General features: G+C 50.8%; 1 protein-coding gene across 2 annotated transcripts in view; it reads left to right on the top strand.

The window, feature by feature from the left end:
* ARHGEF10 (Rho guanine nucleotide exchange factor 10) overlaps positions 1-14295 on the top strand; it is a 130178-nt gene extending 115883 nt beyond the window's left edge. Inside the window, exons 26-28 of one of the 2 annotated variants that reach the window (XM_030812419.1) lie at positions 1159-1333; positions 8694-8816; positions 12401-14295. In XM_030812419.1, coding sequence (XP_030668279.1) covers positions 1159-1333; positions 8694-8816; positions 12401-12915 — 813 coding nt within the window. In that variant the 3' untranslated portion in view covers positions 12916-14295. The remainder of the gene's footprint in view (positions 1-1158; positions 1334-8693; positions 8817-12400) is intronic. The other variant, XM_030812418.1, reaches the window with a different exon arrangement.
* The last annotated feature ends 501 nt before the right edge of the window (positions 14296-14796 follow it).

The following is a 14796-nucleotide window of genomic DNA, read 5'->3' as shown; positions in this document are numbered from 1 at the left end:
CTGCAGCGCCCCTGTGTAGGCTGGGGTGCTCCTCTGCTCCCCCGTTCCTGATGGAATCTCAACTGAAATAAGAGGCGATACCACGGGAGAAGGGATCTCCCATCCACTGAAGTCACATCCCTGAGTTCCTGCCCGCTGGGCTCACTGGGCTCTGGGTGCAGCGTGGTGCTGCAGTGTGGGGTTTGGTGCCACAGGGCTTGTGTGTGGAGTCAGCAGTCTCCACCATGGGGGCTGTCATCTTTTCCCTTATTCTCAGATTGTGGGGCAACTCATAGGGCGGAGATGTCAGTCTGGTTATTTCCTGTGGGTTTTTATGAGTTTCATCACTTTGCTTTAGATAATTGTGCAGGATCGTGAGTTTAATTTCAAGAGCTGTGAGGCTGCTGGTTCCTGGGGCACACAGTGTCTCTAATTTTCATCCCAGCCCTCACCCCCTGCCGCCACCTCCAATCCCTGATGGGCAGGGTGGGGGCAGTCCTCCTGGGACTGATCCCAGACAGCCTGAACACCAGGCAGCCCCTGAGGCCATGTGGGGGGGTCGCTGTGTGAGCAGCCCCTGCTGGCTGTGGGGTGACAAGGGCCCAGGCCCAGGTACCAGTGGGACCCCTCAGAGCAGGCTGCTGGGATGCACTTTCGGAGCTGTGGGGCTGCAGCTGAGCCTGGAAGCTCCAGAAGGACCAGGTTGCATGGAGAAGCTGAAGGTGCCTTTCCAGGACAGCAGAGCTAAGAGGAGGCACAGACTCAGAACCAGGGTCAGGCTGCAGGCAGGCGGTGGGGCCCCATGCCACAGCCTGGAGACCTCGGGGAAGGCTCCAGGCAGGTTCTGATGGGCCTAGGGGGATGGATCCTGTGCCTCCCCTCACCAGCCTGCCCATGTCTCCTTTAGGACACAAGCTCAGTGGCCCCTCGGCAGGTGCACCGTGCCTGTGTCTTTGGAATGGCCATTTTCTGGGCTCACGAAGGAGCCAGGATGATTGGAAAATGGCAGGCAGTTGGGTTGCTGGTGTTCGGTCGCTGGAGAGGCCTGTGATTTGGAGCAAAGCCTGCTACTGTGTTGCAGCCAGCAAATGGCGCTGCAGCCAGACGCCACGTGGACCCAACAGGCTCCCCTCAGACTCACTCCACGGGGCCAGCAGAGTTGACCTCTCGATTTCACAGGGTCAGCTGGAGGCCCACCAGGAGGAAGGCATGGTGATCTCCCACATGGCCGTGGCCGGCGTCGGGATCTGGATTGCCTTCACCTCGGGGTCCACGCTCCGCCTTTTTCACACGGAAACTCTCAAGCACCTGCAGGACATCAATATCGCCACCCCTGTTCACAACATGCTGCCAGGTAAGGGGAGGGGACGGGGCCCAGGGACGGGACGGCGCCCGGGGACGGATGTGGGGGGTGCAGAGCGCGGTCAGCCCACCTTAGCGCTTCCCACTGCACGACACTGTTCACAACATGCTCCAGGTAAGGGGGCGGGACAGGGCCAGGGATGGACGTGGGGGTGTGGAGCACGGTCAGCCCACCTTAGTGCTTCCTGGTGCAGGATACAGAGGCCCTGAAGGAGCCGCGTGCTGGGAGGAGCCGTGTGGCAATGCCATCTCTGTAGGTCAAAGCGGGTGGGAGACAATTTCTCATCGTCGGTGCAACAAGGCCCTGGGGAAGCCAGGACCTGAGGCTGAAGAACACAGAACAGGAGGCCTCCCTTCGGCTGGGAGGGCTGTTGGGGGGAGGCCAACAGAGGCGTATGTTTTTTTTTTTTTTTTTTTTTTTTTTTTTTTTTTTTTGAGACGGAGTCTCGCTCTGTCACCCAGGCTGGAGTGCAGTGGCGCAATCTCGGCTCACTGCAAGCTCCGCCTCCCGGGTTCACGCCATTCTCCTGCACAGGCGTATGTTTGTGAATGCCCTGTTGCTGGTGGGTGTCACTGAAGTTTATGGGCAGGGGAGAAGACCGTTACACATTGAGTTTTGGGAGGATCGTCCTACAACAGGACAGAGGAAAGAAATGAGAAGGGGGCCCAACCGGCTTCTTTCACGGGTAGCTGGAGACTGCGGTGGGGTCCGTGGAAGGGCTGTTTTGGTTCTTTGCCTGCTGGTGGGTATTAGAAGATGTTTGCAGTTTTAAGGGGAAGGCATGAAGTAAGGGATCTGCCTCCGAGCCCCTCAGCTGCTGTGACACACGCCACAGACGGGCAGGCTTACAGGCCAGAGAGGCTGCCCCTCCGCGTTCTGGAGGCTGCATGCCCGGGAGCACAGTCCTTGCAGGGCCGGTTTCTGGGAGGATCCGCTTCCTGCTTTGCAGTTGGTGCCTTCTGGCTGGGGCCTTACGTGGTGGAGAAAGAGCCCTGGGGTCTCGTCCGCTTCTTTTAAGGGTGCTAATCCCATCATGGGGACCCTATCCTCATGACCTCATCTAACCCTAATCACCTCCCCAAAGCCCCGCCTCCTCGCACCATCCCACTGCGGGCAGGGCTTCAACATCGAAATGTGGGGAGACACAAACTTTCAGTCCATGACGGGCCATTTATGATACGTTGAAAAAACCACAATGATTAGGGGTCTGGTTCTAGAATGGGTGTGAGGCCGTCCTTTGACAAGGGGAGGATGAGGAGGACAAGGAGGCATTGAGGATGTTCCTCGCAGCCTCTGCGTCCCCTCTGCACCCCCTCTGCGGTCCCACTGGAGGTGGGAGGGTGAATATATTCAGTGCACGGTGGGTCCGTGATAGCCGTTCTTTTCTCAGGGGCTAACTGTACAAGTCATTGTTAAAATACTACAGGAGATTTCTCTTAGTGAGGAAAAGGAGGTTTATGTAACATGCAAGTTTATATTTAGAGAACCAAAATGGTTAAGTCCCTGTGGCTCAGAAAGCAGACGCTCTGCTGTGGACCCTGTGTTTTGTTTGGAGCACTCACTGCTGGAGCAAATGTTTGCTGCAGGAATAGGCTGTCGTTGTTGGGACAAAACCAAGTCACATCCGTAATTGCCAAAGCACGCTCTCACGCGGCAGTGAGTGTCCATGTGTTCAAAGTTCTGTACACAAGGGGAGGTGAGGAGGGTGTTGTGAGAAAAACCTCTCCACTTGATGTCCTGTGGGCTGCAGCACCTGAGCCTCCAAATCCTGCCCCAGCTGCCCTGCAGCGCAGACCTCCCTCAGGGGAGAAGCACCCCACGGTTACCCTGGTTCCAGAGTTCCGAGAGCAGCTACAGAAATGCAGCGGCCCCGCAGGATCCTTGGTGTTTATCCCTCTCTGGTTAGGATCAGAAAGAAACTCCTAACGAAGGGAAGGCTCTGGCACGTGTGAGTGGAGTTTGTATTTTGAATTTGATTTCTTAATAAAATAACGCTTGCACACGATTTAATAAAACCCAACAGCACTCATGCCCAGGCTATGAAAAGCAAAGCAGGATAGGAAAGCCTGCGCTCTGGTGACCCACAGCCTCGCCCCTATCCCAGCACCCCACCCATTGTCAGCACCCCACCCCGCAGTCAGCGCCCACCCCCTCATCCCAGCACCCCCACCAACTCTCAGCACCCGCACCTGCCCCCCCGCCCACCATCCCCATAACCCACCCCGCTGTCAGCTGCGTCTCCCGTCCGCCTCCCTATTGCTGCTGTTCGAAAGCCACTCCTGTATGGCAGGTTCTTGATGTTTTGTTTTAGATACTGTCTTTGACCTCTCCTGTAGAAGAGAAAGATGGAATTATCCTGCTTCCCTCCAAGCACAGAGCACCCAACACAGTACTGCACCCACACAGAAACAGAATGCAGAGCCCTTGCTGGCTGCTCAGGTTGCAGATTCTGGCTAAATCGCAGCTGCCTGTGTTGCATGTTTTGGAGGATGAAGTTGTCTGTGGCTGGGCGCTGAGCCTTCCTTGGGACTTTTCACCCTTCTGCTCAGTTTCCAGGCAGCTGATGATGGATCCATCCCAAGCCCACCACAAGCCTCTCACTTGGTAGCAGATACATGGGGCTCTGCAGAGCCACCGTCCCCTGGCGCCCACCCTCCTGGGCCCCTCCAACATCCTGGGCTGGCTCTGCATGGCCACAGTGCATGCTCTCAGCCCCCTGCTCCAGGGGCCCCCGAATCGTGGGTCTTTACTTATTCCTGCACGACATAGTCAGGTCTGCATTTTAGACCCGCATGAAAGCAAACATATGTGTCTGTCCAGATGGAGCACCGTGCCTCTAGTTGGCAGATTTCTCCAGCATGTCAGTACTAAGTTGGAAATAGCTCCAGCTTCACTGATTTCTGGGAGACACTGACTGCTTTACCCACATTCAGTTCTCTGCTCCCAGGCTGTGGTGTGCTGCCACCGTGGCCTTGTCATTAGGAGAAAGGTACACGGGTTAGAGCCAACCTCAGTGACACCAGAAGTTCAGTTTTGTTTGTGTTGCTTCTGACAGTGATTCTCTATAAGATCCTCAGTGCGGCATAGACTGAAATGGTTCTGATTTTCGTTGCATTTTGTGACTCAGAGGCAATGAGTAGGCCAGGGAGTCCTTTCCTCCCGAGAGTCCTTTCCTCTCGTCTCCTCAGTCCAGTCATGTTTGCCTTTCAGCCAATATTTCATATACTTCATAGAAATAAGCATTATTGCATTTCATGCTGTATTTAGACATTCCGGTGGGGGCATGTTCTTACCATGCTGAAGTGCGCGGATGCTCAGGTCGCCGGGCCATCACCACTTCTGGGTTCTTCTCCTCCTCATCGTCCAAGACGGTTCCTGGAGGCCCACACATGTCCTCTGTGCTCTGTTCTCACAGACACAAAACCTTCATTCTAGAGTTGTATTCATGACGATGCTCAAATGGGTTTTCGTGTGTGTGTGTGTGTGTGTGTGTGGCAACAAGACATAAAATTATCTTTTTGTGCTATTGCTGGAAAATAAAAGTCGGGTAGCTTCTGCAAATGAAGACTTGCCAAGCCAAAACCACAAAATTTGAAAAAAACAAACTGTATTATAACTCATACATTTTGTAAAAGTTCACACGACGTGATGAAACGTCCTTCCTTCCCCAGGGTCACAGCGTGCTGGCCCCTGGGGAATCCGTGAATCTGTAGCTAAGGACCTGGCTTTTCTCCTTCTATTTGGAATTCAGTTCTGAAAACCATTTAGCTCACGTTCTTTCACATAAGCTACATCAGATTCAACGCAGACTAACAGTTGATGAAGGTCTGTGATTAACATACACATTCGTTAGAGCTGTCGTTACCTTTCTAAGTTATAAAAGAGTAGAGTTTACAGCGAGTGAGTTCACGGCGCCTCAGCTTTTAGGTTGTGAGTAGTTGCCGTAGGTTACGTCACCAGGCAGATGTTTCCTGCTCTGTCCTGCATGTTCAAAGGAGGATATTTTTGATGGAAAAGTGCTGAGACACATGGTAAATTGCGCCTTTCTGAGTCTCCACCGAATGAATACAGAGCCTCCAGGAACTATGTGACCAAATAAAATGGCCAAAATTTCCATTAAAAAAAAAAAACAAAAAAACAGTAACTTTTCTGAAGACCATGGACTACACAGTAAGGGAATTCAATAAATGAAACCGGACTCAAGATGGTGAGTTAATGAACAAGACTGAGGACTTGGGAGCCACAGCCTTTCTTGGTGGCCGGGGTGGCCCTGGCCTGTCCTTCAGTTTATGTTCCAGGCTAGGAAGAGCAGAGGGTGAATCCCCCTGGTAGCATTCCCTCCCACACTTGGGGAACGTATCGCTTCTTCTACTCACTGTTTTGTCTCTGAGGTTATTTGAATGAACCTGGATGGTGTCATTTACACCCCCCAGCCCCTCCCAGCCTCCAGGGCAGGAGATGCATCTGCCTCTGTGGCTGCCTGCGGAAGACCCTGGTGGCTCCCCATGGAGTCGCCGTCCAGCAGCGGCTCAAGTGCAGTCAATCCCACTTCACACGTGTAACCTCATTTACCAACCTCACTGTGCAGCTGCATCACCGTTCACCACCTCAGCTGCCCCCGCCTCCCACCTCACCAGCGGACCTCATGTGGGCTCCAGCTCCCAGGACCCAGCCCCGTCTGGGACACACCCTGCTGTCCTGTTCTAGGTCACTGTTGGTGCTTCTGGACGGGCACGGGACGCCTGGACAGCGGCACTCACAGCAGCCTCTGGAATCGGAAAATGACCGCATGACCTCGTGACTGTAGCGGTCAACTTTCACATGTAAAGTTAAAGATGTTGATTGGCAGACTGCTTGGAAAATGCAATGGAAAACCACTCTGGAACTTAACTCTTTTACGTAGTTCCTGGGTACTTTGAAACCAGTTAAAAACATTCATATCGGGTTTTTACCTGCTTTTACTCTTTTTATTTATTTACTTATTTGAAACGGAGTTTCACTCTTTATGCCCAGGCTGGAGTGCAATGGTGCAATCTTGGCTCACTGCAACCTCTGCCTCCTGGGTTCGAGCGATTCTCCTGCCTCAGCCTCCTGAGTAGTTGGGATTACAGGTACCTACCACCACGCTCAGCTAGTTTTTTGGTATTTTTTGTTTTGTTTTTTAGGTTTTTTTTTTTTTTTGTATTTTTAGTAGGGATGGGGTTTCACTATGTTGGCCAGGCTGGTCTCGAACTCCTGGCCTCAGGGGATCCACCCACCTCGGCCTCCCAAAGTGCTGGGATTACAGGCATGAGCCACTGCGCCTGGCCTACCTTTTTATTAAATGCAAGCTTTGGCCAGCATTACAGGAGCCCTTCCAGAAGCCGGGCCATCGTTTCAGTCACGCAGCCGCAGCCTTGCCTGGCATGCAAGTGGGGCTTCTCCCCTTCCCAGTATCTCACATCTGTGCTCCCACAGCACGGCTGCTTCCCATCCTAGTGCCACACAGAGGGCCGGGGAGGCCGGGTTCAGGTTTGATGCTGAACTCATATGCACACTGGTTTTCTCTGTCATAAGACAATCATGTTTCACAGTTAAAATACTTACTGTTGAGTCCAACTGCTGCTCTGGAAAGATCATCCGCACTCCCTTTGCGGCCACGCCCCGGGCTGCTCCCCATTTTGTAGAGCGGTCAGCACTTCAGAGCAGCTGGGAATCGCGTGCGCTGCACATCAGCTTTGAAGCCACTGCCGTGTTTTTCATTAGCTTTAGAAAATAACAGCACCGGCTTACATACAGGACAGTGCTGTGGGTTCACTATCGCCCTGATCAAGTCACGTCGACCAGGCAAACATTTAGAATTCCTGGGACGTGCATATTATTGAGCTTTCAAAAATAATATGAATCGGTGTTTAGAAATAGAACCAAATGTCTTTCTTTTTCTGTAGTGAGGGTTTTTTGTTTTGGGGGAGGCTGTTTGACCTCTGTGGATATGGAGTCTTTGGCCCTGGTGTCAAATCGTTTTTCATGCTCTTTATCTGAGATGAACTTTGGGTCAAATGCAGGGATATTTAAAATAGCTTTTGTGTCTACAGAAAACAAGAATCAAACTGTTTTTAAGTGTTCACCATCGCTTCTCAGGAGCAATCTAAATTGGCCTGTGCTCCTCAGCTTTGGGGCTAAACAGAAACACGGGGGATTGTCTTTTCTGTGTTTGAAGGCTGCAGTGCTGACGATTGTGTCAGAGGTGTGCTGGAATGATGTGAAAGTCCAGACCCACCCTGTAACCACGGTGAGGCGGGGTCTTCCCTGTAACCACGGTGAGGCGGGGTCTTCCTGTAACCGCCGTGAGGCGGGGTCTTCCCTGTAGCCACCGTGAGGCGGGGTCTTCCCTGTAACCACAGTGAGGCGGGGTCTTCCCTGTAACCGCCGTGAGGCGGGGTCTTCCCTTTAACCGCCGTGAGGTGGGGTCTTTGGAGCAGGTGATGTGTCTCCCACCCTGTAACTGCCATGAGGCGGGGCCTTCTCTTTAACTGCAGTGAGGCGGGGTCTTCTCTTTAACTGCAGTGAGGCGGGGTCTTCCCTTTTACCGGTGTGAGGCGGGGTCTTCCTGTAACTGCAGTGAGGCAGGGTCTTGGAATAGGCCATGCGTCTCCCAGATTGTTTTGCAGCCAGTTTCTAGCCTTGTCACTGCCGGAGCAAATTGTTTAGTTTCTCTGGGCTTCAGATCCTTGGCTGTAAAGCAAATCAAAACCAAACGAAGAGCCTCAAAGGCCTTTCTGACCCCACCATCCACCGTGGTGTTTCCCTGCTGTGTCCAGCGCTGAGGCCGTGTGACGATGTTGTTCTTCACGCAGAGCCCTGGAGAGGCCTTTCTGTTCCCCTCTAGGGTCCAACTGCGGCTGAGAGCCCGTTACTCCAGTCCAGCCACGCCCGTTAAGAGACCTCGCCTCACTGACAAAGGGGCCTCTGTGCTCCCAAAGAACCACAGGCTGCCGTGTATGTCGGGGGCTCATGAGCTCACGTGCTACACGGCCCAGAAGGAAGAGGTTTAGATAGATTCATCCAGGGGCTTGATTTACGGCTGAAGGGGCTGAGCAGAGCCATGCAAACGATAGCCCAGGAGAGCCAGCCAGACATCTGGCCTGTTCTGTTCAGGTGCAGGTGCAGGGCATGCCCCCAAGACCCTTGTCTTGCTCATGTTGTTGAGGGAGCCTGGTGCTCGGGTTTGGGAACTCCTGTGCCACGTCCTTCCCCTGGCGGATTTGGTGGTGGCACGACAGACCTGTGGGGTTTCCAGCACCCCCTCACCGCCCCACCAACTCTGCTACACAAACCAGACCCGAAGCCACTCATGTGTCTTTCCGCCCAGGGCACCAGCGGCTGTCAGTGACGAGCCTGCTCGTCTGCCACGGATTGCTGATGGTCGGCACCAGCCTGGGAGTCCTCGTGGCCCTGCCGGTCCCACGTCTGCAAGGGATTCCCAAAGTGACCGGTGAGTGGCACCTGCAGTCTGAGTGGCTGCATCCTGTCTTGCAGACTCGTAGAGCATAGCAGTGTGTAGTATGATTTAACATCCTAGGATTGTTTAAACAATTCATATCTGTGCTTTTTCAGTGTATTATAATGACTTAATAGACTGTTTAATTGGAATTATCAATTTATACTTTTTCTGTTTATTACCTTGGTAGTCCAAGGAGAATCTTATGTTTTCATATTCTGTTTACTGCCAGAATTAGCTTCCATCATTCCTTTCTGTGTTTTATATTGTGAAGAAGGAAGCCGGGTTCTCCGTCGTTCCTTTCTGTGTTTTATGTTGTGAAGAAGGAAGCCGGGATCTCTGTCGTTCCTTTCTGTGTTTTATATTGTGAAGAAGGAAGCTGGGGATCCGAAAAGGCTCCGTTGTGCTGTTGCAATGTCAGTAGGAGCTCAGGCTGGAGCACATGGGCCTTCTGGAAAGCACGGTCCCATTAGGGATTGGAGGCCTTAAAATATGCTTGTGTGTCTGGAATCAGGATTCCCAATTCAGGAAATTGGCCCAGGAAACAGCCTAATCCAGGAACAAAGTATGATGCAAAAAGACATTTGCCACAGCATTTAATTTTTAACAGCACAAAACAGGAGGTGACCCGCAGTTCGTAATGAGGGATTGGGCCATTTAATAAAATGGTGCGATTGCCTGTAGTGGGTAGAATGCAGCCAGCAGAAGTGGTGTGTGCAGAGCCTGCAGTGATGCGGAAAACTCCTCGTCCTGTAAGTTCAGTAAACCACGGCCTTAGATTCTATGTGGGTTATGATGTCAGCCACGGGGAAATACTAACAGAGAAAATGCTTTGCAGGAAGCTCGTAGAGCAGAACTGTTCCTACGGCCTCCATTTCTGTGATGTCCTCTTGGCCGACCTGACGGTGGCTTCCACGCACTCAGATTTTGGCAGGTCCACCCATGAGGATTAAGGAACTCTAGTTTCGCAATTCATTTTCTCATTTATGTTTTTATTATGATCTATGGGATTATACATGTTGAGGACCCCAAATCCAACAAGAAAATGCAAAATGCTCCAAAAAAAATTTTTTTTCTTTTCAAGACAGAGTCTCACTCTGTCACCTGGGATGGAGTCCAGTGGCACAATCTCGGCTCACTGCACCCTCTGCCTGCCGGGTTCAAGCTATTCTCGTGCCTCAGCCTCCCTAGTAGCTGGGATTACAGGCACCAGCCACCATGCCTGGCTCATTTTTGTATTTTTAGTAGGGATGGGGTTTCATCGTGTTGGCCAGTCTGGTCTCGAACTCCTGATCTCAAGTGATGCACCTGCCTTGGCCTCAGATGCTCCAAATTCTGTGTCGACGTGATGCTGAAAGGCAGTGCTCATTGGAGGAATTCAGATTTTGGATTTCAGATTTGGGTTGCTCAACCAGCAAGCGCAATGCAAATATTCCAACATTAAAAAAAAAAAAAAGAAATCCAAAACACTTGTGGTCCCAAGAATTTCAGATAAGGGACACTCAGCCTGTAAATACATAGAATTGTGCATAACACACAGTTTCACAGTTTAAATGGTAATGAGAAGAGGCCACATGCCTGTGCCCAGCTCAGAAGGGGCCGTGACTCACACACTGAGCCTCAGCCACCCCTTCTCAGCCTCAGACCTCTCCGCTCACACCCTAGAGAACGATGATGCTGAGTTTTACGTCAGTTATTCCTTTAGTCCTCGTCTGTAGTTGTACCAGTTTGTATCTTAAAGGGTTCTTTTCACCTTTCCTGTTTTTGCATTTTCTGTAGCTGTCCCATGGTGCACGCAGCCTCTGTTGCTTTTTCTCTCGGCGTTGCTGGGGTCGGTCCCTGCTGGTGCCGCAGCTACAGTGCTTTCCTCTCCCTGCCTGCAGGCTGCCTCTGAAAGGAGGTGCACTCTCACTGTTCCTCTGGATGGATAGCCAGGTGCATCCTGAAAGTAGGTGCACTCTCACTGTTTCTCTGGATGGGTAGCTAGGTGCTCCCTGAAAGGAGGTGCACTCACTGTGTTTCTCTGGATGGATAGCCAGGTGCATCCTGAAAGGAGATGCACTCTCCCTGTTTCTCTGGATGGGTAGCTAGGTGCTTCCTGAAAGGAGGTGCACTCTCATTGTTTCTCCGGTTGGGTAGCTGGGTGCTTCCTGAAAGGAGGCGCACTCACTGTGTTTCTCTGCATGGATAGCCAGGTGCATCCTGAAAGGAGGTGCACTCTCACTGTTTCTCTGGATGGATAGCCAGGTGCTTCCTGAAAGGAGGTGCACTCACTGTGTTTCTCTGAATGGATAGCTAGGTGCTCCCTGAAAGGAGGTGCACTCTCACTGTTTCTCTGGATGGGTAGCTAGGTTCTTCCTGAAAGGAGGTGCACTTACTGTGTTTCTCTGGATGGGTAGCTAGGTGCTTCCTGAAAGGAGGTGCACTCACTGTGTTTCTCTGGATGGGTAGCTGGGTGCTCCCTGAAAGGAGGTGCACTCACTGTGTTTCTCTGGATGGGTAGCTAGCTGCTTCCTGAAAGGAGGTGCATTCACTATGTTTCTCTGGATGGGTAGCTAGGTGCTACCCATTTGCATTACACATCAAGCCTCTGAATATTTGTGTGGCTGGCTTTGCTGACATGGGCAGAAGCTCCTTCTGAGGGCATGCCCAGGGGCAGCGTCGCTGGTGTGCAGGGAACACAGGTGTCTGCTTCGCCAGGTGATGAGCAGCCCTGTCCCTGCACAGTCCCCCCAGCTCCTGCTCCCTGCAGACTTCACTTTGCCACTCTCCTCTTTGGGAAATGGACTCTCACCATGGTGGAAGATTCAATGATGTCATCTGCCTTGGCCAGAGTAGGATGATGGTGAGGGCTGGGGCCTGTTTCATCTGAAAGCACTTGAGGAAAGGACACGTGCCCCTGTCCGTATGTCATGTCACCCACGAAGCATCCAGAAGACACACCAGGCCCACAAGATGCTTACAGAATCAGTGTGGGGGTTGTGGGGCTCTGTGTGGCATTAAGAAGACCTGCAGGTGTTTCTGATACAATGATGACTTTAAAATGTGAATCACATCATCTGAAAACTGAAAGTCCTAATTTTAATCAAACTATAGAGTTAAATTGTTCTGAACCCCAGAACATTTTTGTAATGAAAACTGGCAGGCAGCCGGTAGTTTAGTCATTTCATTCCCAAACCAACACATTTCAGGCGTTAAGATTTCTAATCAAGACTTAGGAAAATTCAAGATATTTCTATAGGGTAAGTTAGAAGGTATTTTATGCAGAATGGAAAAATGACTATTTTATTACTTTGAAAAGTACAATATGAGTATTAGAATTGAAATACTGCTGAGGAAAACACAACTTTCTGTTTTAGAAAATCATTTTTAAAGCCTTCTTCACATTAACTAAAAACCGAGAAGAATATAATCCAGATATTTTCGTCGTAGCCTATTATTCAAGTATGCAAGTTACTTACAGGCTTCGTTATTTGGGCAGGGAGGAATGCGTGGGGGTGAAGCCATTCACTTTTTGCTTCCTTCTCTCAAATTTTGCCTATTTTAAAAGACAGCTGTTGAACTGTTTCCCTTTTCAGGAAGAGGCATGGTCTCCTACCATGCACACAATGGTCCTGTCAAATTCATCATCCTGGCCACAGCTCTGCACGAGAAAGACAAGGACAAATCCAGGGACAGCCTGGCTCCCGGCCCCGAGCCCCAGGACGAAGATCAGAAGGATGCACTTCCGAATGAAGGAGCCGGTTCATCCCTGAGCCAGGGCGACCCTGACGCAGCCATCTGGTTAGGAGATTCGCTGGGATCGATGACTCAGAAAAGCGACGTGTCCTCCTCGTCAGGGTCCCTGAGCTTGTCTCACGGCTCCAGCTCTCTAGAGCCCAGATCAGAGGACGGCACTATCTATGACCTCCTGAAGGATCCTGTCTCGCTGAGAAGCAAAGCACGCCGGGCCAAGAAAGCCAAGGCCAGCTCGGCGCTGGTGGTCTGTGGAGGGCAGGGCCACCGCCGGGTGCACAGGAAGGCCCGGCAGCCCCACCAGGAAGAGCTGGCGCCGTCCATCATGGTCTGGCAGATCCCTCTGCTGAATATATAAGCAGGACGGCCGCCTCCTGCTGTCAGAATCTGCAATCAAGGGTGACTTCTCAGCTAATCCTACAGCCTGAGTGATTAAGCTGTGTCTACACTGGTTGGGAATAAATTAAAAACAGTATCTGGGGGAGAAACGTGCAATAGCGTGATGGTGGCGTCCCTGCCAATTCCTTCGTTCTCTTCCGTACAGCAGAAGTAATTACAAGCACTTCTCACGAAGGCAGAAGACTGATGCAATTTTCGAGTAATTGAGTGCAGTTCTGGGAAAATACCACATTCTTTTTGACTGCTGTAGTCCATATATAAATACTAAATGTTAAACTTATCAGCGTCAGACGTATTGTATCATATTAGAGAATTTTCATACTAAGAATTTATGAGAAAATATATGTATTCAGTAGTGCAGGCGTTTATTAACAATTCTTAAAATAATTTTACCTGATTCAGATTCACGACTTTTATTTATATTCTATATTTTTGAATTTCAGAAAAAAATTTGTTAACGATTTTAAAAGCCAGGTAACACCTACCAGTGCAGTTAGCATGATTTGCTTTCAGAAGTGAGCTGGGTTTTCCAAAGTGGTATAATGTGTGTACTGTATATTTTAACAAAGTAATATTTTTATACTGCGTTTTTCTATTAAAAAAATTAACAGTTAACGTTTCAGTCAATATATTATCTGTAGCATTTCACAAATAATGTTTGCTTTGAACCAAAATGCTCAACGCCTATCAACATTTGGACTCAAGCATCAACGCCAAATTATTCCTCCCTTCTCGTATAAATAGAGTGACTATCCACAGGAGAAACGTGTGTGCTTTAGTATTAGAGGAGATAGGCAGAGAAGTCTTGCTTAGTTCCTTCGTGCGGCTTCTTGCCCCTGTTGACCTGGAATGCTGTGTCTGCTTTAGCACACACGCTCCAAATGACTCCTGGTGCTAGGCCATGCTGGCTGCTGTCACTGAGCGGGACCCAGGCCAAGAAGCGTGACCTCAGGCCAGCCTGTCTGTTGTGCAGACGCCTCCTCCGCAGAACGCATCAGTTTGTATTCTGCAGTTGCAGAGCCAACCCCGCGTGAGAAGGTGCATAATGAGTGCACAGCATCATGTCAAGGTGCATACTTAGTGAGCTCCATCCTGCTCGACCTGTATTTCAATGTTTCACTTACTGGACGGATAACAAGAAAAAAGTCCTAACACAGGCAGTCACCAGAAATAAATGTCTCAGCACTTTACAGATGACTAAAAATGTTAATTTTATGACTTAGCCAAATATTTTCTAGGTTGCATATATCCCCCATGTGAAAGTGATTTCTTCCCAAGCTTCTCAAACTGTTAGCTGCTGCCTGACTTCATCAATAAAGTATTTTTATTTTAAAATGCAGTAGGACGAGTTGCCTCTTTTCTGCGTCAACTGGAAAGGGACATCACCCTCGGGGAGCTGGGGGGGGCTTGGCCTATCCGTTCCTAGCTGCATCACCACTTGCTGCTTTGGGGAGACTCCGTGTCTGAATCCCAGCAACGCACCCAAGTGCGTGGAGGACAGCGCTCTGAAGCGGAAGTAGGCAGTGGGAATCTTTCAAGCAACTCGTGTACTTGTTCTTTGTTTGAAGAGACAAAGTCGGCCAGGCGCGGTGGCTCACGCTTGTAATCCCAGCACTTTGGGAGGCCGAGGGGGGCGGATCACGAGGTCAGGAGATCGAGACCACGGTGAAACCCCGTCTCTACTAAAAATACAAAAAAATTAGCCAGGCGTGGTGGCGGGCGCCTGTAGTCCCAGCTACTTGGAAAGGCTGAGGCAGGAGAATGGCATGAACCCGGGAGGCAGAGCTTGCAGTGAGCCGAGATCGCGCCAGTGCACTCCAGCCTGGGTGACGGAGCGAGA

The sequence above is a fragment of the Nomascus leucogenys genome, chromosome 4, assembly GCF_006542625.1.
Source record: "Nomascus leucogenys isolate Asia chromosome 4, Asia_NLE_v1, whole genome shotgun sequence".
Taxonomy (NCBI): Eukaryota; Metazoa; Chordata; class Mammalia; order Primates; family Hylobatidae; genus Nomascus; species Nomascus leucogenys.
The sequence above is the reverse complement of the archived record's forward strand: the minus strand, read 5'-3'. Positions and strand labels throughout refer to the sequence as shown.